The following is a 22,674-nucleotide window of genomic DNA, read 5'->3' on the forward strand; positions in this document are numbered from 1 at the left end:
CGACAGAAGACCCGCGGGGCAACACAACAGAAGACCTATTCAGGCACACTCGACTATGGCAGTCCCATCAAAGGATCCAAAGGGGAAGCACCCTGAGGATAACGGCTCCGAGGAGCATCCAGACAGCAACCCCCTGGCAGTAGTCCGGGAGCGGGTTAAACCCCTCGAGGGAAACTATAACCGAACCGACGATGAGTCGGACACCATTGCTTTCTTCCGGCAGATTGGTTTAACTCTCAGCAGCAGGCATTCGATGGCCCACGTCGACGGGCATATAGGCAGCTACCCTCTCCCGGACCTCTATAACCGACTCGCACAGAAGGACCTTGAAGGCGAGGACATCGTTAAGGAATTTGCTAAGAGGACTGATAACCTCCTTAACCAGACCCCTCTCCAGCTCTGCGATTCAGACGGAGAACTCGACGAGATCAACCAGCACTGGGTCCGCTTGGACCTAGGCCGTACTCTCTTGCTAATCCATAGGCTCTTCGCACAGCGGGATGCAGCGATCTCTCTTTCCCAGACTCTCCACCGGGTATCGATCGATAACCAGCTCCTGTTCCGACAGACCTTACAGCGGGTTCGAGAGCTGGAGGCTAACCCCGACGCGGCAAAGGAACAGCAGATCCTGGACCTCATCGAGGCCCGCGACCACTTGAACTCCCTGCTGGCCGAGGCCCAGGAGGAGGCAATTGCGGCTAGCAGGGAGGCCCGAGGGCTCCGGTCGAAGCTAGCTCAACGCAGCGACCCGAATCACCCCCAGGCCAGCGTGGAAGACGACGACCACAACACTCAAGGCTCCCGGCACCGGAGCGCAAAGATCAAGGACCCGGACCCTCTGACGATGGACGACGACCTGACACTTAGGGTTTGGAGGGGCCAGATGAACCGGAAGCTCTCCGGAAACGCCGACTGGTTCCCTACCGAAGACCATCGATTCGCCTACGTCACTGGCTTGGTCAAGGGCACAGCACTCCAGCACCTCCAGACCTATATCGATGAGACGAACGAGGACCGTTTTACCACTGTTCAAGAAGTCTTTGAGTACCTGGAGGATACCTTCAAGGACACAATGGAGATCCAGAAGGCCGAACAGAGCCTGGAGCAACTGACGATGTCTGGCAGCGACAAGTACCAGGACTTTGCTTCGAAGTTCATCCTCTACGCGACTCAAGCCAAGGAGCCGAAGTCAAAATGGAAGAAGGAGTTTAACCGGCGGCTAACTTACAAGCTGCAGACCGCTCTCGCCCGGGATTACATCAACTCCGGGATCGACTTCGAGGCCTTCCGGCATCTCGGTGCGGAGATGGCCCTCCTACACGAGCAACAAGACTTCGCTCGCCCAAAGAAGAAGGAGAAGGTTTCTACTAGCGGCACAAGAGCAGGCTCTGGTGCTCCTGCTCGCGGTGGCACCCCGGCTCGACAAGGTTCAGGCACCCCAGCCCCTGCTGGAGGCAGAGGCGCCACTCCACGCCTCAGCCAGGAGGAGAAGAACCAGCTGATGGCCGAAAACAAATGCTTCTACTGTAAGGAAGTCGGCCACTCGTCCAGGGACTGCACGAAGCGAATGGCAGCAGAGATCCGGCGCCTCGGTACGGGAGCTCCCACCACAGCTCCGACACCCGCTGCAGCACCTACTCCGACTACTCCTCCGGCCCCAGAGGCGGAAAACTAGCTGCCCTGGGACAAGCCTCCCTACCAGGGCGATTTGATGTACGACTATCGACAATCAAGGTAGACCTCCAGAAACTGATAGGCGGGGACAGCCTCACCGTCCCCTGCACCCTAACTAGCAATGGAATTGGAGTTACCTTAACTGCGTTGGTTGATACAGGAGCAGACCTCTATACCGCGATCGATCCCTCAGTGTCCACCGAGATAATAAAGAAACTAAACCTCATCCGCGTCCCCCTCGGGCGGTCGATCCCCGTAACCGACTACCACGGACGCCCCGGCACCCCGATCACCTCAGCACTGGTCTCGAACCTCTGGGTTGACGGCCGAATGGAATACTCGGCGCCCATCCTCGAAACCCCTCTCGGACCAAGCCAGCAGATGATCCTGGGCCGAATTTGGCTGGCGATCCACGGCGTGCTTCCCGATGCAAGGCACCGACGACTCGTCTGGCCACCCGAAAGGTCACGTGACACCCACCACCGGGTAATCGAGATTCCCTACGAAAAACTGCGTGCGCAGCCTGTCGACCCGGCACACCAGCAGGATATGCAGCGGCGCGACGGCGCGATCGAGAAACAGGACCGCCGACAACAGGAACAGCGGACCCTGAGCCTCTTGAAAAGGAAAAAACCCGATCCGCCTACCCTGGACCTACCCCGCACCGAGCAGCTACCCTGCACCGAGCCCGCCGGCCCGTGCGACCCACTGCACCCTGGTCGGGGAGGACATAAGGGGGCGCAGAAAGCGACAAGCACGGACCACCATTACAAGCACGAACAAAAGATGGCAAAGGCGCTGCGGGAACCTTACAGCGCTGACCCCCCTAAGGAACGAACGGTTGCAGAAGGGCTCCAGTGGGAATGGAGCCAATACGAAGACACGAAAGGCCTTGAGACCGCTGCCCGCGCAGTAATGATCAGCGCTGTAGCCATGTCTACGATGCTGAAGAGGAACCCGGGGCACCAACACAGCTTCGTATCAGTGGGAATCAGCTCTATCAACTCCATTCAGAAGGTGATCGATCACAAGAAAAGGCTCCTCGAGGGAGAAGACGAAGATACACAGAGGGCGATGGAGGCGGCAGCAAGCAAGCATCCCTACCTGGAAGAATACGCCGACGTGTTCTCGAAGAAGGAATCAGACAACCTACCACCACACCGAGAAGCGGACCACAAGATCGAGGTGGAAAGCAAACAGGGCTTGACAACCAGTCCACTGTACGGGCACACCCTGACCCAGCTGGAAGCCCTGAAGGCCTATCTAAAAGACTGCTTGGAGCGCGGATTCATCGAGCCCTCCTCGGCTCCCTTCGCCTCCCCGGTACTGTTTGCATTGAAATCTGACGGGTCATGGAGGGTTTGTGTGGACTATCGGAAGCTGAACGCGCTGACAACCAAGAATCGGTACCCCCTCCCGCTAATTGACGATACCCTGAGACAGCTGGGAAAGGCCAAGATCTTCACCAAGCTAGACATCCGACAGGCGTTCCACCGCATCCGAATGGACCCAGAGAGCGAAGACTTAACCACCTTCCGCACCCGCTACGGGCAGTACAAATATAAGGTGATGCCGTTTGGGTTGTGCAACGGCCCGGCAACCTTCCAGAGCTTTATCAACTCACAGGTGTTCGAGTTTCTAGACCATTTCCTGACGGCTTACATCGACGACCTCATCATCTACTCGGACAACGAAGAAGAACATCAGGAGCATGTCAAAAAGGTACTCCAGAAGCTCCGAGGAGCTGGCCTACAAGCAGACCTCAAGAAGTGTGAATTTCACACCACCGAGACTAAGTTTTTGGGATTCATCGTGGGAACCGACGGCATCCGAGTTGACCCCCAGAAGATCGAAGCCGTGACCTCTTGGCAGACCCCAGCGACGGTGAAAGGAGTTCAGGCCTTCCTCGGGTTCTGCAACTTCTATCGCCGCTTTGTGGAACGATACGGCAACATTGCGAGACCCCTACAGAAGCTGACAATGAAGGATCGAGCTTTCCAGTGGACCGACGATTGTCAGGAAGCCTTTGACCACCTGAAGAAGGCTCTGACCACGACCCCACTCCTTGTCCACTACCAGATCGAGCGCGAGACCCGCCTGGAGACAGACGCATCCGACGGGGTCATCGCGGGAGTTCTCTCCCAGAAGGTTGACGAGCTTTGGAGACCTGTTTGCTACTTCTCCAAGACAATGAACGGCCCGGAAGGCAACTATCCCATCCACGACAAGGAACTCCTCGCTATTGTCCGTGCCTGCGAGGAATGGTATCCCCTGCTCCTGGGCATCCAGAAGAAGTTCGAGGTCTTGACAGACCACCACGCCCTCCAATACTTTATGACCAAAAGATTACTAAACGCCCGGCAAGCAGGTTGGTCGGAGTTTCTAGCACCCCTAAACTTCGAGATCAAGTACCGGCCCGGCAAGATGAACGCGGCAGCGGACGGCCTTTCCAGGAAGACGGAGGACCTTACCACCCAGAAGGCGATCCAAGCCGCTTACCGAACACAGACCCTTTTGCCGGCTCACAAGTTAGACCCACAGGTGTTGAAAGAGTTTCAGGAGATCAGCGAGCAAGAACAAGACCTCCTGAACACGCAGGAGCCTCCGATCAGCGTCCAAGCCTGCAAGATCTGGAGCATCGACACCGACGACGTTGAAGGACGTCCCCAGGGGGTAGACCTCATCGACAAAATCCTGCAAGCGAATCGAGGAGCCGAGAGCCTCGAGTCGTTCCGAGAGATGGCAAGCAAGCCCGGCAATGACACTGACTGGACCATTCAAGAAGGACTCCTCCTGAAGGGAGGAAGGTTGGTAGTAGCAGGAGAGGACAACCTGCGTACCCACCTGTTGGCCGAGATCCACGAGCAGCTCCCTACTGCTCACCCAGGCCGAAACAAGATGCGGACCCTCGTTCGGCAACGGTACTACTGGCCAAAGATGTTCTCGGACATCGATACTTTCGTCCGCAACTGCCTCACCTGCAGGAGATCACACAAGCCGCGCGACAAGACACCCGGGCTCCTGAAGCCCCTAGACATCCCGAACCGACCCTGGCAGCACGTTACGATGGACTTTCACAGCATGCCCGAAGACAAGCAGGGCTACGACCAAGTCTTTGTGGTAGTAGACCGACTGACCAAAAGAGCCTATTCCCTACCCTGCTACAAGACAACCACCGCTAAAGAGATGGCAGGCATGTACTACAAGTACGTTTGGAGAAACCACGGGGTTCCAGATTCGGTGGTCTCGGACCGAGGCCCGCAATTCATCTCCCACTTCTGGGACGAGTTCTGCCGAATGCTAGGAGTCAAGATCAAGCTCTCCTCTTCCGAGCACCCACAGACTGATGGACAGACCGAAATCATGAACCAGTACCTCGACCAGCGATTGAGGCCCTTTGTCAACCACTACCAGGACAACTGGGCCGAGCTCCTGCCTGCAATGGACTTCGCCCAGGCCATCCTCCCGCACGAGTCTATAGGGCTTTCTCCCTTCGAAGTGGAAACCGGATACCAACCACGAATGTCATTCGACTGGGAAGCCCGTTCCCAACAGTCCCTTTCGGAAGCGGAAACACTCAGCAGAGAGGACGCAGTGAAGATGACCTCCAGGATCCAGGAGGCCGTCCTCCTAGCGAAAGAGCACCTCGAAAAGGCCCAAGCCACCCAGAAAAAACAGGCTGACAAGCACAGACGCCCGGAAGACTTCAAGACAGGTGACTACGTCATGGTTACGAAGGGAAACTGGCAAACGAATCGACCGAGCGACAAGCTGGACTTTCCGGTCTCAGGGCCGTTTAAGATCTTAGCTAAGAAGGGAGCTTCCTATCTCCTAGACCTGCCCGACACCTGGAAGATGCACCCGGTCTTCTCGCCCGACAAACTGAGGAAGGCTCCGAGCGACCCGCTCCCGGGGCAAGTCCCTACCCCGTTACCACCAGAGGAAATCGATGGGGAGCTGGAATACCAAGTAGAGAAACTGATGGGCTCTCGACTGACAAGGGGGAAACTGGAGTACCTGGCCAAATGGATCGCCTTTGACGACGACCCGGTCTGGTACCCAGCAAGAAACTTTAAGAACGCCCCAGCGGTGGTTCGGAAGTTCCACGAGGAGTTCCCAGAGGCAGCAGGCCCTCCCAAACGACTAACACAATGGGAAAAGGCACACCTCGAGGAACTAGATGAAGAAGACCACCCGGAAGACGACTTTCCGGAGTCACAGGCAAAGGAAGGACCGACACGATCACGAAGAAGGTACAAGTCATGAGGACACGACTCTCTTTTCTTTGGGGGGGGGTAGTGTGACGGCCCGGCGCAGTCACAACAAGGTTGGTTACGTAATGAGCCACTTATACACTGCCCCACCCTCGGCACCGGGGGATCCACCTTTGGCGCATCCACTCTCGACACATCCGCCAATCAGCACGCTTGGTTCTGAAGCATCCACTTTCATTCACTGAATACCAAGACAGGTCCCTTGTTGATTAGATACAGGGGCTCTGTATCTGGGAACTATCCAGGAACCTGTGAAAGCAACAGCAACAGCGACCGACCGGAACCGACCGTCCCCTCGTCTATAAAAGGCCGCTGTTTCTCCCCTGGAACCGCACTTAGTTTAGTTCTTTACTTTTAGTTGTATTTTCGTTATTGGGTACAACCTTCAGGCTCGTCCTAAGTTCATTTGTGCACGCCGTGACAGGTATTCGAGGGCCTATCTATATTTGACCGCTTTAAGTACATCGAGTTGAAGCATTTCATATAGCTCGAGCCCAGTATCAACAACATCGAGGAATAGGAGTATACTATAAGCATTGCAACGCAGCAATTACTCTAGGAGCATATCATTACCGGCTCCCCCCCTCCGTCCGACTCTGAGCCTGATAAAGATAATGACAAGCCAGTTCGGAAGACAACGCAGCCGCCCCTTTATTATAATATTCAATATACTATACCAACCTCTATAACCGGCGAGGTTGCCTATACATTTCGCATCTCCGGTATAGGCACATTTAGTATGTTGGCCGCTCCTTTTACCGGTTATAGTATACTAATAGGATAGAGTAGTTAGAGCGTTTCTAGTCAGAGTATATTGCCTACTACCACTAGTAGTAGTACAGTATCTACCTCGATCGACATTCCTATTAATCTATAGCTTACTGCTAATATTATCGAGCTTAGTAGCTGTAAAAGCTCCCTCTTATTTCGGTCCCTATAGTACGACCAGGCCTTGCAGCTACATTTAAGCCCGGTATCACTGTCTACCGAACAGCTGTTGATACGGGCGGCTACTATTAGGTATTACAGTAGCATCGGATATAGGACTCCTAAGCCGGAAACCGCCGAATAACAGGCTGCTATAATAGAGATAGAGGATCTCTACAGTACCAACCCTCCGCTAATACATATACTTGCTCATCGTCTAAGCCCGTCGGTTAGCCCGATATACCCTGTAACTCCTATGTATAATACAACCAGCCCTCGTATTAATGTTATACCAGCCCAAACCTCGGCCTTCACTGTACCTAGCATAGCTACCACCGCGTAGACTGGCGTTACCGGCCTAGCTCTAACACCCGCTCAGTGGAGCGCTTCTTCGGTACAGCCCCCTACACAACCTATTAACAGACCGCTTAGTCAACCTCTCATCCCTACCTACATTACCAGTATTCTGGCGCCTATTCTCCCCCCCGGTACATTTAGCAGGCCCTATAGCACTACTCCCGCAGCCACTACCACTACTACTGCCGACACCGCCAGCACTACAACCGCCGCTCAGAATACTAAGAGCGAGGCTACCAGCACTAAGGCAACGGTTAGTATACCTGCTATACCTACTAGAGTATTATCTCGTATATCGACTCGGTTACAAACCCACCAGGATACTTCGGGGTCTAACACCGCTCGTACCGGCCGTAGCTAACCTATATCGCACGGTACAACGTATAGTAGCAATCGCTCTACTCGTACCTGTACTTGTAGTAGCGGCCGTAGTTGTAGTCTGGCTGGTTAAAGCGACAGCGCTGATGATGATAATATATATACCATATAGAGCAGCCACACTATAACCTAGCTCTCTCGTATACAGTCTTCTATCGACGTTGATAACCCTATCCGTTATACGACCTTGCCCCCGGGTAGTAGCGACGAATACGATACTAACAATAGCTATAACGATAGCTCTATCAGCCTACTCGAGCTCTACACAGAGTACACAAGCTAGTATCGCACTAGCTACTACTAATGGTAGCTGTTACTCGTAAGTTATCGACAGATGACCTGATCCTTGCGAGTCATCGACAGATGATCCATAGGGGATCCCAGACATTATAAGGCATAGGGTCGGGTATCCGGATAAGCAGGAACTAATCACAGAGTAACAATACGATTATTATAATAGTAGGTATTTACAGATAGATCAGTGCCTCAATTGATCCCGATTCTATATATCTTTTTTGCCTTTGCCATGGTTGAGTAACGCTCGATGGCTGCACAATGCAGCGCGGCAAAATGCAGTAGTCATGTTGCGATTTACAGTAGCGTGACCACTGAAGTTGAGACCACCGAATTTTGGACTAATTAAAACAGTTAATTATGTGGGGCGTTATTCAATCGTTGTGCGGGTGACAATGCTTGTTTTCATCCCAACGCTTGTTTCATCTGATAATGCTTATTGATGTTGTCCCAACGCTAATAACCGCTGTGGCCCCCCACATTTTCCCACTACGGTTCATTTCATCGCATTTGCTTAGGTACCTAGGTAGCCATATTACGTATGTACCTACTGAGGGAGGTCGCCACTCGCATGGCCGTGTTCGAGTTGTCTCCTTCATCGTTGAAGCAGCTCACAATCCAGCGTAGGTGGTCAAATCAAGGCGGACGGGAAATACCACAGTACCAGAATCGGAGGATTGTGGTCACTTTATTAACCCCCAATGCTTATTTCAGGGGTCCGCATGATGCGACCCAGAGCACTGGGACGCGAACTCGAATTTCTTCCGTAACCCCCGCAAAACACGGGGGCCGGCTCCATGTCTCGGAACCACTCAGCTCGTCTCGTAGCTAAAGGAACACAGCGTCGAGTGGCTTGCGGCGGCTTGCCTCGACCCCCACGAAGCCTCCCTGCTCCTTTGGAGCCCAACAGCGCAAGGAGCCGGACACCAATGGGTTGATAGCACGCAATGCACCGCAGCAAATCGCGCGATGTCTCCGCGTCGATATATCGACCTTTTCAGCCGTCAACCGCCATGATGTTGCTACCATCTTCCTGTCGCGGATGGCCAACTTTCCGGCGCGCCAACGACCAAAACCGACAAGCCAGGTGTGCAACTTAAATTGATTGACATGACTGCGCGACGACAGCAACCATGTTGCACATCCGCGGCGAGGCGGCACTCGACGAGGGGCAGCTGCTAGTCCTGACGATCCTTACCCGTGTGGCCTCGACGCTCTCCGCGCTCGGCGTCTTGACCATCATCGCGACCTACTGCTTCTCAAAGCACTTCCGAAACCCCATGCATCGCCTTATTGTCATCAACGCCTTCTACAACGCCCTCGATGTGACATGCACCATGATCTCGACGAGCGGGCCGGCAGCCGGGAACCCGTCACCACTATGCCAGTTTCAGGGGTTTCTTAACCAGATGTGAGTTTCAAGACGAACGAACTGCATGACTGCATGGAAACGTTCAACTAACAACTTATCCACCCTAGGTTTCCAATCGCGGACGTGCTTTGGACTATGGCCATGGCTGTCAACGTGTACCTGATTGTGTATCGGAGCTACGATGTTGCGTCGCTGAGACGCCTCGAGTGGAAGTACATGGCAGGAATCACAACAGTCACCTTCATCCCGGCCCTGGTGCTTCTCTTTATCCGCAATGACGAGAACGGCCCGATGTATGGAAGTGTGACGGTAAGCCTCATTACTCATCATTGTCTCGCCCTTAGACTCGTCCTTAGACCCTGCATCTATACCCAGCGCGCTGACATGCATTAATTTGCCGATCTAGCTCTGGTGTGCCATCGCCCCCAAGTGGGTGTTATTCAGGATTGTCCTCTACTACGTGCCCATCTGGTACGGCTCCCCTTCCCACCAAACCCCCTCCCCCAGTACCTAGTGTTAACAATGCCATCAGGGCATCCATCTTCGCCACAATAGCCCTCTACCTCCTCGTCGGCATCGAGATCGCCAAGCGGCGCCGCATCCTCCGCTCCATCAGCAGCCAAGTCAACGCCACCATCCTCGACGAAACCATCCCACCCGCCGACGGGCACCACCACCACCATCCCGACTCCTGCGGCAACTCCACCACGGCCGAGTACTACGACAGCAGCAGCCACCCCTCCGCAAACGACCCCTCCCCAACCACCACCAGCAGCAGCAACAACCCGGCAGACGCCGGCGGCACATGCAAAAACTACACCCCCTCCACCGCAACCCGCATCATCCCCGCCAACCCCTCCTCCCTATCCTTCCGGCAGTACATCCTGATGCCGCTGTTCTTCTTCCTGGCGCTGCTGCTCGTGTGGGTGGCGCCGTCGACCAACCGCGTCGCCTCCTTCGTCGACCCGGCCTTTGCGTCCTACCCGCTGCTGCTGACGGTCGGGGTGGCGGGGTCGCTGCGCGGGTTCTGGAACGGGATTGTCTTTGTGGTGGTCGGCATGCGCTCGTGGAAGCGGAGGCGGGAGTCGGATGAGGTGGCGTTGAGGCCGGTGACGGGGTGATGGTCTGGGCCTGACGGGGGGGTGGGGTGAGGGTTGGTGCGTGGTGATTTGATGTTTGTATGTATTAGGTGTGGAAGGGATACCCCGTTGGTTATTGTGTAGTTTCGAGTGGGTTTGATAATGAGAGTCGCCCACTTTTCAACATCTGCCAGTGGGCTGTGATGCATTGTTGTGTGTAAAACGTGTACTACCTAGCAGGTATGGCTACCTGCAAAGACCTGTGATGGGGGATGAGAAACTCGACGACGTGAAAGCGGCCGTTCGCTACAGCAGCGAACAAATGGGGGGGTAGCCGCACCAGTCCACGATCAATGGGTCGACGCGTTCATTGGAAAGAAGGATGTTGGACTAGAGAAGGTTGTCTGGACCTGGACGATAAGAAGAGCGTCAATGACCAAGATAATTCGTCGTCCTTCCCGACCAGCAATTGAACTACCTTGAGATAGCCGAAACATGAAGCAATGCTGACTGCACTGTGGTATCTAGCCGTTGTCTTTGGCTACCCTGATATCGGTGCCGTTCTCAAAGATAGAAAAATCATCGCAGATGTTGTAATAGGGTGGACGGGGGATACCGAGACTATAGGTAATCAATAACGAATAATTGATTACATATATTCGTAGTACCATTCCCGAAGCACCGTCTTCATGCTCGCATCCTCCCCCGCGTAGTTCGCCGCCTTCGCCCCATTCCTATCCCTCGCTTGCGCATCCGCCCCCTCCGCCAGCAGCCGTCGGGCCAGGTTGGCTCTGCCCAGCTGCGCCGCAAGCATCAGTGGCGTCCGGCTGTTCCTATCTCGGGCCTCCAGGTTGGCCGCCCGTTTCACCAGCACGCCCACCGTGTCCGGCGTGGCGTAGGGGTCGTTGACGGCGTGGTGCAGCGGCGTGAAGCCCATCTTGTCCGTCACGTTTGGGTCGGCACCGGCGCTCAAAAGCAGGCCCAGGCCCTTGTCGAACCCGAGGCGGGCGGCGTGATGCAGCGCCGTCAGGCCCTGCGCGTCGGTGACGCTCGGCGAGGCACCGTGCCGGAGGAGCGCCTCCACCGCGGCGGGCCGCTGCTGGAGTGTGGCCAGCGCCAGAGCCGTGTTGCCCCCCCGGGCGTCTGGGGTATCGAGCGACGACGATGGCGACGCGTAAGTGGCGAGCATGGCCACGATGTCATCGCGGCCGCTTAGCACAGCGCGGTGCAGTGATGTGGAGCCATCGTGATTCGCGACGGTGGGCACGGCACCGTGCTCGCAGAGAAGCCATGCCGTGTGGAAGTCGTCGCAGGTTATAGCTAGTTCGAGGGGGGATGGGGTGGGTTTGCCAGCGCTCGTCCGGTTATCCCGGACTTTACTCGTTGCCGAGGCACCCTTAACAAGCAGAAGCCAGACGAGGTCTCTGTCCCGGTTTTTGACGGCGTGGAGGAGGGCCGACCAGCCGGTGGCGTCGCAGTCGTCCAGCCGGATCTGCTTTGCGTTGAGCAGCAACCAGACAGTTCCACGGTCGCGAATCTTAACGGACTTGATCAGCGGCGTCGACTTTCCGCCGGCCGTTCCCGCATTCGCGTCGGCCCCGAGCCGAAGGAGCAGCTCTGCCGTTTCGCAGTCTTTGTTTTCGATGGCTGTGATCAACGGCGTCGAACCGTCATTGTATCTGTCGTTAACCCTTGCGCCGTGCTCTGTTAGCAGCCGAACCGCGGATGTCTTCTTGTGGAACACGGCTCCCCATAGAGGCGGCTTTCCCTCCTGGCTTTGCAGGTGGACATCGGCCGGGTTGGGCTCTCGCGCCAGCAGCCGGCGGAGCTTGGACAGGTCACCAGTCTTGGCGGCGTGCATGAGCGGTGTCCAACCATCCACCGCCGATGGGCGGTTTAGATCTACTCCACGACGGAGGAGTGAGTCGGTCAGGAGGCGGGCGTGGCGCTTGACCATGTGCCGCAGTTGGACCGAGCGTTTGCTGTCCAGCGACGCCGCGTTGTTCGTATTCAGCTGCTGGACAATGTCCTGACCGTGGTAGAATATATGCCGCAATGATGTCCAGTAGCCGTCGAAGATTTCGGCGTTGATGTCGTCCTGGCTCTCCACCATTAGCATGGCCACGGACGTGGGCCCGTAGCAGATGGCCAATGATAGGGGAGAACGGCGTCGAGAATTGAGGATGTCAAGCCTCGCACGACCCTTTATCAAGGCCTCGGCCACGCCGTCATCGTCATCGGCCGACCTCATGATGGCTTTGTGGAGGGGCACATCGCCTCCTGTTGGTCCCAGGAGGGCCTTGTGGAGGGCTGTGTCGCCGGCCTCGTCGCGCATGTTTGGGTCCGCTTCTTTGTCAATGAGGAGCCGTAGGAGGTCGACCCTTCCGTATCGAACTGCCCAGTGCAGGGCCGTCTGGCCGTCCGAACACTTGGCGTTGACGTCCATGACTTTCATGTCTATGAGCCGTTCTAGCAAAGGCTTGGGCGGCAGGTCAAAGTGGGCAGCGGCGTGCAGGCCCGTCATGCCGTCAAAAACACCCAGCTTTGTTCTATCCATAGCTCCGAACGCCCTAGCCAGCTTGGAGCTATCCTTCAGGAACAAGTGCGTCAGACTCCGCGCGTCTTGGTCGACCCCGTCAGGACCAGCAAGAATGAGATGCTCCCACCAATGCTCCGCGGCGTATTGCAGTAGAGTGAGGGTATCGGCCGGAGGTTTGCCCTCCTGCCGATGGTCGCACGGGCTGGGGTCTCGGCTATTAAGGTAAAGCAGACACGTTTTGGCAATCTCCAAGTGTGCTGTCTTTGGTATGATATTGTACGTCTCTAGGTGCATCTGTGCCGATTTGTGAACGAGGCTGAGTGTCTCCTTGTCTGGGTCCGTGATGACCAATCCATTGCACGAAGTCATGATGTCGACCTGGGGTCGTCGATGTCCGGTACGAACCGCAAAGCCGTCGAGGACTTGCTGCGCGTTCAACTTTGACTTCGCATGCACCACCCAGGTCAGACTGTGCACGGCCAGGAGGCTCAAAGTGCTTTCGCCGTTTTCCTCGACCTTGTGGGCGATTCGCTTCGCAGACGTCTCGAAGACTTTAAATGCGCTATCGGGCAGCTGCTCCAACGCCGCCGTGATTCCGAGGACCGGATCCTGCTTGCGGAGGTTGTCCATGTGCAGCCTAGCCAAGAGAAACCTTGAATAAACAAGAGAATGTTAGCAACTTGGCACGTTTAGTCGAATATCGAATAACGATACGGGCGAACCGACATTTTCTGGGCTAGCGTCATCTCGGTGACATTTGTGACTACTTCGTCTTGGTCTTGGGGATTCACCAGCAGGCTCTCCAGGAATCCGTCGTCCTTGATCCGCTCTTTCACATATGCTGTCACGTCATCCCTCGTTGGCGTAATACTCAGCTTCTGATCGACTCCAATTTCTTGGCCGACCCAGTCCGTTCTGGAGGAGAAGAGAACGCGAATTCGGGATGGGAAGGCCTTGATGGCATCCAGGACACCTTTTTCGATCTTTTCGTCCGGTGCGTTCCGGCAGCTGTCCAGGGCGTCCATGACCACGTAAACCGTTGAAAACGTGGCAGCCTGTGCTATCAAGAGCTTGAGAGTTTCGGGCCCATCAAGCTCGCGGAAGTAGTCCCACTTCATCTTCAATTCGTCTGCGAGGTATTTGGACTGCCGAAGCAGCTGGATTAACATGGTTGCCCATATGCGCGCGGGCGATGCCGGATATTCTTCTCCCTCCTGGAAATAGAAATATGCGCAGGCAATATCGTCCTGGCTTTCCGTCTTTGCCTCGATCAAGTCGATGGCAAGGGAGCTAGTCCGGGCCAAACCGTCAGAGTTTAAGAAGCCCGAGTGAAGCAAGCCATACCCAGGTGGGCTAAGCACTCACAGGAGCATGGTTTTGCCAGATCCAACTGGGGTACCGTTGTTAGGAACGAATAAAAAGAAGGGAGTGAACCATAATGCAGATAGCACTCACGTATGCCGTGTATCCACAGGAACCTGCTCGAAGAACTTGAAGCATCTATCCAGTCAAGAAACTTCTCATCTGTCAGGAACCACCTACCCGTCCCTTCTGTTACTTGCCTGACGAGACTCTTGTGGTGCTGGCTAGGATCCAAAGGAGTCTGGCTCGGCTGACGCATGAGCCAGTTGATCATGTCGTCGCCTGGGGGCTCGTCAGCATCTCTGGCACGCCGAAGTCACTTTATGGGGCCTGGGGACCGTGATCAATTACATGTCGGTTCCATAGTCAAGCTTTTCGATGCGCTGAGGAACGGGGACAGTCCTACCATCCCCGCTCGGCCCGAGACGTGGACTACGGCGTGGTCGTTAGCTCGTTCAAGACGACGAAACATCGGGCAAGCTTCGTCGACTTACAATGGTTGTTGACCTGGGACTCAATTTTGTTGACCACGCCAGCAGCAATTTCTGTCGCGCGGAAGCCAATTAGTTTTCCTATCGCAACGATTCTCACCAACAAAAGTCGACCTACCGTCGTGGGTTCGAGTGCTGTGCATTTCTCCGATGGCTTGCTGCTTGGCATTCTCAGTCCCGTTGATATTCATGCCATGACTGAAACCGGGAGCCGGGAGCATGCTGCCGCTTTCCCGGCCGCGATCCATATCGCCCATGACTTGTACGTTGAAGTCAGGGAATGGAAGTCGCTCAGCGCAGCAAATACGCCCGACGGGATATGCCGTACCGATGCCTCGGCGTCCTTGGACAGGTGTTAAGTCTTTAGACGTTACCGAAGGGACGACTGAAGTAGGCCAAGGTGGTGAAGAAATCGGCAGAGATTCACGAAATCCGGCACGGTTAATTAGAGACTCGGAGACCGTTCCGGGGTCGTATTGTGCAACCCAGGCAATCCAGCCGTCAAGACACTACTTGACTGCAAAGGAGATGCCGGAGAAGGGAGCTCGGTTGTGCGCACTCGCGTGCTAATTACCTACTATCTGACGACGCCGATCAGACACAGCCTTACAAGAAGCCGCCAAAGCGGCGGCCCAAAACGGTGCGCAATCTAACTTCAGGTCTGACATCTGCAGCAAGTTCGGAGCCTTGCGGACATGCCGACGGGTGGTGGTGGCTGTGTACATGTTCCCACAGCAAGTCACCGATACTTACACATAGGCAACTAGGCTGCGGCTGAAACCTATCAATATTTAATGCATGGTCAGCAGTTCAAACCAGTAATAATACGGCGTCTCTGTGACACAACCGCATCTACCTATCGGAGGCAAGCCCACAATGTCACAGTCCCTGGATCCAACCAAGCATTGGAGGCTTTGGTGCCATCTCCAAGACGCTGCACCGTGCCAGAAAGCATAAGTAGGTATCCAGGTAGTAAATGCCTCGACGGGCTTTTCTCATCGCGTTTGGGTGCTCACCTTGTCTACCTCAGACTACGAGGATACCTTAGGTACTTTAACCATTCAGCATCGCTGGTAACATCATCCTCAACAATCCCATGGCTGACCCATTCACTGCGGTCGGTTTGGTTGCCGGCATTCTCGGCATTGTGGGCGCCACACTCTCAACCCTCACGGCCCTTAGAGAAGCGATTGGCAACTTCAAGGGCGCATCGAGCACACTGAGCAACCTCACTGAACACATTGACAATATCGAGCAGCTCCTGTCGTCACTCAGGACAACGCTCGGTCCTACGGATGACGCAAGTCTCCCACCGGGGCTGAGAACGTGTCTGGAGAGCCTCAGGCCATCTCTGACCCTCCTGGACAAGGCGTGCCGGGATTTTAAGACCAAGCTCTCGGAGGTTTTGCCGCCTTCTGGTGACAAGAAAATCGGGACATTCGGCAAGATTCGTCTGCACTTTGAGGACAAGGAAATCCAAGTCTTCCGGAGCCGCATCGAATGCCACAAGTCCACCTTGGGTGTTGCGTTGAACCTGGCGACATAGTAAGCCCTGCTCCTAACCTGGGTCCGGCTAGGACTTTCTCTCTCGCTAATTCGTTTCCTCGACCGTCCGATAGTGTGCTGTCCAAAGACAACAGAGAGGATGCGCACGATATCAAGCGCGCCATCACGGCCACAAGAAGCGAAATCGGAGGCGAGATTCGCGGCCTAAAGATCGCTCTGGAATCCCTCTCTCTTGCTGAGCTGGGGGTCAAGAACCAGTCCGTCATTGAGGTCCTGGGGGGCGAGCATAACACGGCCCTCGAGACATGCCTGACGACGTGCAAAAGCGCCGAGGAGGCGGTGGAGGCCCTGACGTCGTTGCGAGTGGGTGCCGTCCAGCACAATCAGAACGCCCGGCTTGCCATGGCGGGGACCGTCGGGACGGTTACGACGCGGTCACAGGGCATGAGAGTCGACCGCATTACCGGTGGCGGGAATGCGACGCAGATGGTTCTTCAGGAGGTCGGCGCTGATGCTGTTCAGGGCCTATTTGGGGGGTTCTGGGATTCTAAGCCGCCGAGCAAGTAGGATAATATATCGTGGACGGGGTGAATTGTTTGACTCGGGTAGAAGAGCCCTGGAAGAATGCAGCGCCCGTTTAAGCCGAAATGATCGTAGTCGTTATCTAGAGCGAAGGTACCTACCTAGGTAGGTAAGGTAAGGTAGGTACCTAGGGAATAACGGAAAACTAGAAACGTAAATAAAAATGGAAAGATTTGTGGCTTTTTTCTTTCCCTCTTTTGCTCAAGGCCTCACACGTAATTAATGATGAATACTTGTACTCGCTAATTAATCAAGTCCTCCTCCGATTTCTGCCATCTCAATCTCCTCGGCCCTCATCACGTCCTCAGAGTCGTCCGTACCCGCCGACTCGTGCCTAACATTAGCTGCCGGTAGTCCGTCCACCCCACCCAGATGCATCAATGGTGGCTCGGGCGGCGACTGGGAGACCGCCATGCTCAATTTCTCGGCACCAATGAGACGCGACACGCTTCGGCAACCATGGCCTACCACTCCTCCAGACCGCCTTGATCTCGGGTCGGGCAGGAGCAGCTTCCACGCCCCGAGCTCGAGAGACGCCATCGACATGCCTCGATCGGACAGCCAGCCATGCTGGAAGTAGTCCCGGCGGAGGCGGGCGTGGCTGATGGTACTGCTACTGCGCCGTGCGGGCGCCTGAGCGTGCCCGTCGACGCCCGAATCCGAGCGTTCCGGGCGAAAAGACTCGGGCCCGCTATCGGGAACGTTGCGCTGCATAGTCCGGGTCTCTGGCTGTGCCGGTGGTGGGGTCTTGAAGTCCGGGACAACCAATTCTTTGGCGAGGTCGTCCGGCAGAGCGTCGGAATTGACTTCGGTTGGAGCCAAGTGATGGTTGGCTTGGATGAAGCTATCGTTCTCGGAGCGCAAGGGCGAGTTCGCCTGGCTCTCGACGAGCTGCAGAGGTCCTCTTGATTCGTACTCTAACTGGGGGGTGAGCTGGACGTCGCTTGTGCCATTGTCAACGCCACCTCCACCGACGGCTCCGGCGGTTGAAGGCATTGGATCTACTCTCACAACGTCGAGGCCTTGATTGTGGCTTTTCACGGCACCGTTGCCCGTGTCTGAAAGTCCGACGGTGTGTCCGTGTGGCGGAGGGTGCGGTGCCTCTCTGTCATCCCGCCACCCCTCGATGGAGGGTCTGACTTCTAAAGGCGAAAGACAGCGCTGTCCCTGCCACCCAGATGGGGAGAGCCATCGCTCGCTGCGACTGCGGCCACGAAGGCTACGCTCCGTTCCCGACCGGTATGATTCCGCCTCCCGGTCGTTGAAGTCGTACGTTGTCGGATCGGACCCGCGGCCCCTCCATCTTTCACCATGCCAACGCGGATCTTCGTAGAACGCGGATGATGGTGGTGACATAGGTGGCCTACCGGCATATCCACGTCCTGCCAGCCCGGCCGCCAACGCCTCGGCGATCGGATTCACCAACTCCTCCTTTATCATGCGAAGCGTCTTGCGCTTCTCTCTTTCCTTCGTCTGATGCCAGTGGGACGTCCAGAAATCCGACGTTGCCGACGTCTGGCGCTCCCTCTCACTCTCACTCTCGCTCTCGTTCTCGTTCTCGTTCTCGTTCTGGCTGTAGTCGTTGTTGCCGTCGCTTGGCGGTTTCGGGACAGGAGGTGGTGCCCGCGGCGAACACGAGCCACAGGGTTCGGATGAGGTAGGCCTACGGTGGCGGGGGCGGCCAGGAGCATAACGGGTCGCCCCAGAAAAATGCGAACCGGAGTGCTGGATGGACGGGGCGGACTCGGCGGTGGGAAATACCGTGTCACTGTCCTGTGAGGATTTCATGGCTGCTTTCTGTCGCCCGATCCCTCCTTGTTCGGCATCCTCTCGCCTGCTTGCCACCTTGGTTTCTAGCTCGGCATCCGCCTCAGACCCAATCTCGGCTTGCCGTTGGCTCCGTTGAACCTTCTTTTCTGCATCCCGATGCTGCATCACCTCCGCTCTGAGGCTTTGCAGGACGCTATCCTTCGTCATAGTTACCATCTCATCCACACTCTGCTGCAACTTCGCCTGCATGAGCCTCATAAACTCTTCATGGCGCCCGGCCTCGGCCTCTTTCGCTTCGGCAGCCACTCGATTCTCGCTCTCAATCCTCTCCTTCACCTCACGTTCTATCATGATCCTCTCATCGGTGGCACGTTGTCTAGCCTCTGCGGCCACCCGCTGCTCCTCTTGTATCTTTACCCTGGCCAATCCCTCCATCTCTCGCCATAGTTTCTTCCACCCTTTTTGCTGCTTGTCTTCTCGCTTCACAGAAGGCATCCGTCTCCCGGTGTCGCGTTTGCGGTCCCAGTCAGTCGAGGTTATGGAGCCATCGGTTTCATCTGAGCTTGACCAACCACTATAATAGCTGCCACTCGTGTCACGATCGTGTATGATGGGCTCCGGCTCCCTTGCATGTCGGTGCCTTCTCCTCTCCGGTACATCCATCATTACCCGTTTTCCGCCGGGCGGCGCGCCGTGTTGTGCTCGCCACCGTTCCGCGTACTCGAGCCCACCGCCCTCGTACGACCTGGTACTAGGCTGCCGTACGTATGGGCTGTCGTAAATCCCGTAATACGCATAACGATCGTCGTCAACTTCGAGCCGATAACGATCGTCATCCCTCGACGACCGATACCCAGCGGAGGGGGGAGGAGCGGCGCGAAAGAGGTCTGGAGTCTCTGGTGGGTACCTCACGGTATTATCAGGGTATCGAGCCGGGCTATCATTCTCCGTCGCCGAAGGGTTGCGGTGCACAGAGGTTCTGCGGCTTTTCTCTGACCATGGTGTGGCTGGGCGCAAGAGGGCTACCTCCAAGCCGTAAGTGCTCATCATACTGTCAGATCGCCTGCCCTGCGGCCGTCGCGAGTTAGACGCCGTCCTGTGTTGGCGGACCGGCTCGCTGCTTTCTGATCTGCCCCACGTGTCATCCCGCTTGGTAGGTCGTGGCCTCGCTGCCATTGGACTCTCTGGCGCGCCAGCGACATGCACATGTCTGACGCCCTTGAGACTCGAGAGCTCACGATCACTGGTTGGTTAGCAAATGCGCTCTGAAGCATTGTCAATGGGGGACATATGGAAGTAGAAGTACCGGGCGAGTGCGTCAAGCTCATTCCAGTCCGCGCGTTTGAATCCGCGCTGCGCATCAGATGACTGAACCGGACGAGAACCCATAGACTGGGTATTACCTTCGGTGTCAACGTCGCTCTCAACCGACATGTGGTATGGCCGCGTAGCGGAGTGAGAATTCCGACGGTCAGCCATCGCCAGCAGATCTTTGTTTGTGGTGGAAGGTGATGCCCTCGTGTGCAGAGATCTGCTGCACCCCTAGCGAGGCCCGCCAGTAAGTCTGGCATGCCGGAGGAGAGACCGGGGGGTGATGGCTATACCGCCCATGTCCACTTACCTTGGTAGGTAGGTATGCAGACGGCACAGGCCGCCCCCTCGGGTAGGACGAACAGCCACCCACAAGGGGCGAAGTATAGTGTACATGGGAGCCCGGGGGCGCTTGGAGGCTGAATTACATGCGGGCAATGTCCAATATCACACCATCACCAGTCAAGCGCTGAGAAAGGTCTCACTCCCATTTCTTGACCTGCAGCCTGCTTCACGCTATCTCCGTAGGTAGGGATGCATCATTTTGAGACGAACACCAATAGAAATGATGCCTGCTAAGTCGTGCCCGTCGCAAGCAGGAGAGGGGTGACACAACCAAAAGGGTCCTTGGTGCTTTTTGCCGAAGCTGTGTGATGGGCGAGGCTTTGGCCCTCCTCCTTTGTCCGGGTGCTTAGGTATCCCTTCTCTCTGTCCCCCGCTGCTGCTGGAAGACCAACAGCCACGATTACACGGTTACCACACAAGTGATGGGAGCTTACAACATTTGAACACTTGGCTGATCTAAATTCTAATACCACGGAAATGAAGGCCATGAAGTGGGCAGTGAGTCAAGAGGTAGACATCATCTCGATAAGCTGGGCTATTGAACCACTCGAGGATTGCAAGGACAAGAGGGGGATAGCACCGCACGATGCCCTCACGCTGGCGACCGAAAGGAACATTCTCCTCTTCTACGCCCACCCGGACACGGCTCCCGAGTTAACCGTGAATACCACATCTCCGAAGCAGCTGGTGGCCGCGGAGACGCTGTTCTGCATCGGTGCGGCGATGGAAGACGGGCAGCGCCGGTGCAAAATAGACAAAACCGACGATTTGTGCGACTTCTTCTTACGGGTGGTCAATCTCGGCATCCAGGTCGAGAACATGAACAGGGTATGCGGAAGGCCCCCTACATGAGTGGCACAAGTCACGGTACAGCGGGAGCTCGCTCTCGTGCGCCCTCACCGCCGGACTGACCGCCATGATCCTGCACTGCACCCAGGTGAGCGGCATAGTCTCGGAGGGCGACGCAAGATGGAATTGGCTTAATACGCGGGACGGGATGAGCCAGGTTCTGCAAAGTATAAACGTCGACCGGCCCGCCACCGGCAAAGGCCAGTGGCTGGGCGTAGGCAGATTGTTCGACAAGGGTGCCAGTGTTGAGTCGTCCCAGGACGGCGGTGGACCATCGGTGATGCTCAAGTCGCTGAGGGAGGATGTTGTCTCCAGACCGCTTGCGAGAGTGCCCGCCAGCATACACACGAGCAGCCGATCCTGCCTCCGGTTAGTGCAAGACGCAAGCTGGCGAACAAGGAGGGCAAATACAAGGTCACCGGGGAGAAGGCTGCGGTGAAGGAGGGGCGGAAAGGGATGGGGTGGGAGCACTCCAGCAGTCTATTGGTGCTTTCGCAAAGCTCTCATCCCCAATTTCGCATGTTCGTGACAAGCACCGGCTCATAAGACAGCAACCCCCCTGCTAGCTGAAAATACAGGCCACAAATCGGGCCGGCAAGCATTTAAACTGGCCGAAGATTGGGGGCAGTGCAGCACATTACCAGAAAGGAACCCGCGCAAGGCTCCCGAGACCACGTCAATGTTTCGTCTTCGGATCGAGTCGTGTAACCCGACGACCAGGTCCTCAAGTTGCAGCTGCAGGTGGGGGATCACCATGATTGTTGCGCCGGCTGACACCCCCAAGGGGTTCATGTAACATCATTCGGTAGCCTTTCAGGGCAGGGCCAAACTCAAGTTCAAGATTCAGACCACCGACTTCCGGCACGGCGAAGCCCAGCCCGAGAATATTGCCAATCAAGTGGCGGGCGAGAACGCCCTGGCCACCTACATGTAGGTATTCAATGTGATATGACCAAGGTCCTCCACGGCACCCTAAACAACGGCGGTCCTCCCGCCACCCTGACCGTCTTCCACCCGCCAGCCAACAAGGGCGTGGCATAGCATCCTGAAAGCTTGGAGAACGAAGACCTGGATCTCTACCGACAGCTTATCACGGTCCGCGAATGGAAAACCCCGGGTGAAATATCACCTGCGACAATCTATCGCACCCGACAAAGTTGGCAAGGTCCCACAACGACGTGCCGCCTAACAGAACGGCGTCATCTCCCGCGCAAAGCAGGCATCAGACACCCGGCATGCTACGATCGGTGCTACACAATACACAGAACAGACAAGACTCGTCCACTTGTCACCCCGAAGGACTTACCCACCTTCAGCACACGACAATGTCTGCGAGCTTCGTCGCAGAAGCTCTCTCGCCTAGTAATCCGACGACGCGAACCGAGTACAGCATTGTATTACATAGAGATAAGCCTAGGCCAACGCCGCCGGTGGGGATGCTGGTCAACAAGCAAGAAACAACAAAGCCACATAGGAACCGAGCTACAGGTACCAAGAAGACACCGACATATTTATTGAACATGCACGTCCGGGGGGAAGCGGACAGACAAAACAAGCGAAGCCG

The 22,674-nt window shown here is 56.0% G+C and overlaps 5 protein-coding genes across 5 annotated transcripts; 3 read left to right on the top strand and 2 right to left on the bottom strand.

The window, feature by feature from the left end:
* Positions 1-8,887: 8,887 nt before the first annotated feature.
* B0H64DRAFT_180874 (uncharacterized protein) lies at positions 8,888-10,716 on the top strand. The gene is made up of 4 exons (XM_062798913.1): positions 8,888-9,315; positions 9,384-9,585; positions 9,683-9,747; positions 9,809-10,716. Exons 1-4 carry the CDS (start codon positions 9,038-9,040, stop codon positions 10,395-10,397), a joined length of 1,134 nt encoding a protein of 377 aa, XP_062657666.1. The 5' UTR covers positions 8,888-9,037; the 3' UTR covers positions 10,398-10,716.
* Positions 10,705-15,367, bottom strand: B0H64DRAFT_180877 (ankyrin repeat-containing domain protein). The gene is made up of 8 exons (XM_062798914.1): positions 14,866-15,367; positions 14,751-14,801; positions 14,608-14,688; positions 14,350-14,538; positions 14,260-14,284; positions 13,621-14,184; positions 10,834-13,546; positions 10,705-10,765 (listed from the first exon to the last, which is right to left on the bottom strand). Exons 1-7 carry the CDS (start codon positions 15,002-15,004, stop codon positions 11,005-11,007), a joined length of 3,591 nt encoding a protein of 1,196 aa, XP_062657667.1. The 5' UTR covers positions 15,005-15,367; the 3' UTR covers positions 10,705-10,765; positions 10,834-11,004.
* A 320-nt stretch (positions 15,368-15,687) lies between these two features.
* Positions 15,688-17,013, top strand: B0H64DRAFT_433379 (uncharacterized protein). The gene is made up of 2 exons (XM_062806044.1): positions 15,688-16,292; positions 16,367-17,013. Exons 1-2 carry the CDS (start codon positions 15,844-15,846, stop codon positions 16,818-16,820), a joined length of 903 nt encoding a protein of 300 aa, XP_062657668.1. The 5' UTR covers positions 15,688-15,843; the 3' UTR covers positions 16,821-17,013.
* A 68-nt stretch (positions 17,014-17,081) lies between these two features.
* On the bottom strand, positions 17,082-20,084 carry B0H64DRAFT_462734 (uncharacterized protein; the record flags this gene model as incomplete). Its single annotated transcript, XM_062807565.1, has 2 exons — positions 17,082-19,848; positions 19,894-20,084. The coding sequence occupies 2 exons, from the start codon at positions 20,082-20,084 to the stop codon at positions 17,082-17,084; spliced, it is 2,958 nt and encodes a 985-aa protein (XP_062657669.1).
* Positions 20,085-20,744: 660 nt separating this feature from the next.
* On the top strand, positions 20,745-21,557 carry B0H64DRAFT_399895 (uncharacterized protein; the record flags this gene model as incomplete). The annotated part of the gene is made up of 4 exons (XM_062804031.1): positions 20,745-21,040; positions 21,110-21,188; positions 21,249-21,470; positions 21,522-21,557. 2 exons carry the CDS (start codon positions 20,748-20,750, stop codon positions 21,111-21,113), a joined length of 297 nt encoding a protein of 98 aa, XP_062657670.1. The 3' UTR covers positions 21,114-21,188; positions 21,249-21,470; positions 21,522-21,557.
* Positions 21,558-22,674: the final 1,117 nt, after the last annotated feature.

Source organism: Chaetomium fimeti (genome assembly GCF_033439085.1).
Source record: "Chaetomium fimeti strain CBS 168.71 chromosome Unknown B0H64scaffold_5, whole genome shotgun sequence".
Lineage (NCBI taxonomy): Eukaryota > Fungi > Ascomycota > Sordariomycetes > Sordariales > Chaetomiaceae > Chaetomium > Chaetomium fimeti.

Excerpts from the sequence above, each read along its gene's own strand:
- B0H64DRAFT_433379 (XM_062806044.1), top strand. The coding sequence starts at position 15,844 with ATGGCTGACCCATTCACTGCGGTCGGTTTGGTTGCCGGCATTCTCGGC. Across the intron at positions 16,293-16,366 it reads GCGTTGAACCTGGCGACATA|TGTGCTGTCCAAAGACAACA; the intron begins GTAAGCCCTGCT and ends ACCGTCCGATAG.
- B0H64DRAFT_180874 (XM_062798913.1), top strand. The coding sequence starts at position 9,038 with ATGTTGCACATCCGCGGCGAGGCGGCACTCGACGAGGGGCAGCTGCTA. Across the intron at positions 9,586-9,682 it reads CGATGTATGGAAGTGTGACG|CTCTGGTGTGCCATCGCCCC; the intron begins GTAAGCCTCATT and ends TTGCCGATCTAG. Across the intron at positions 9,748-9,808 it reads CTCTACTACGTGCCCATCTG|GGCATCCATCTTCGCCACAA; the intron begins GTACGGCTCCCC and ends CAATGCCATCAG.
- B0H64DRAFT_180877 (XM_062798914.1), bottom strand. The coding sequence starts at position 15,004 with ATGGGCGATATGGATCGCGGCCGGGAAAGCGGCAGCATGCTCCCGGCT. Across the intron at positions 14,185-14,259 it reads TCTGGCAAAACCATGCTCCT|CTCCCTTGCCATCGACTTGA; the intron begins GTGAGTGCTTAG and ends GGCCCGGACTAG. Across the intron at positions 13,547-13,620 it reads ATGACGCTAGCCCAGAAAAT|GTTTCTCTTGGCTAGGCTGC; the intron begins GTCGGTTCGCCC and ends TGTTTATTCAAG.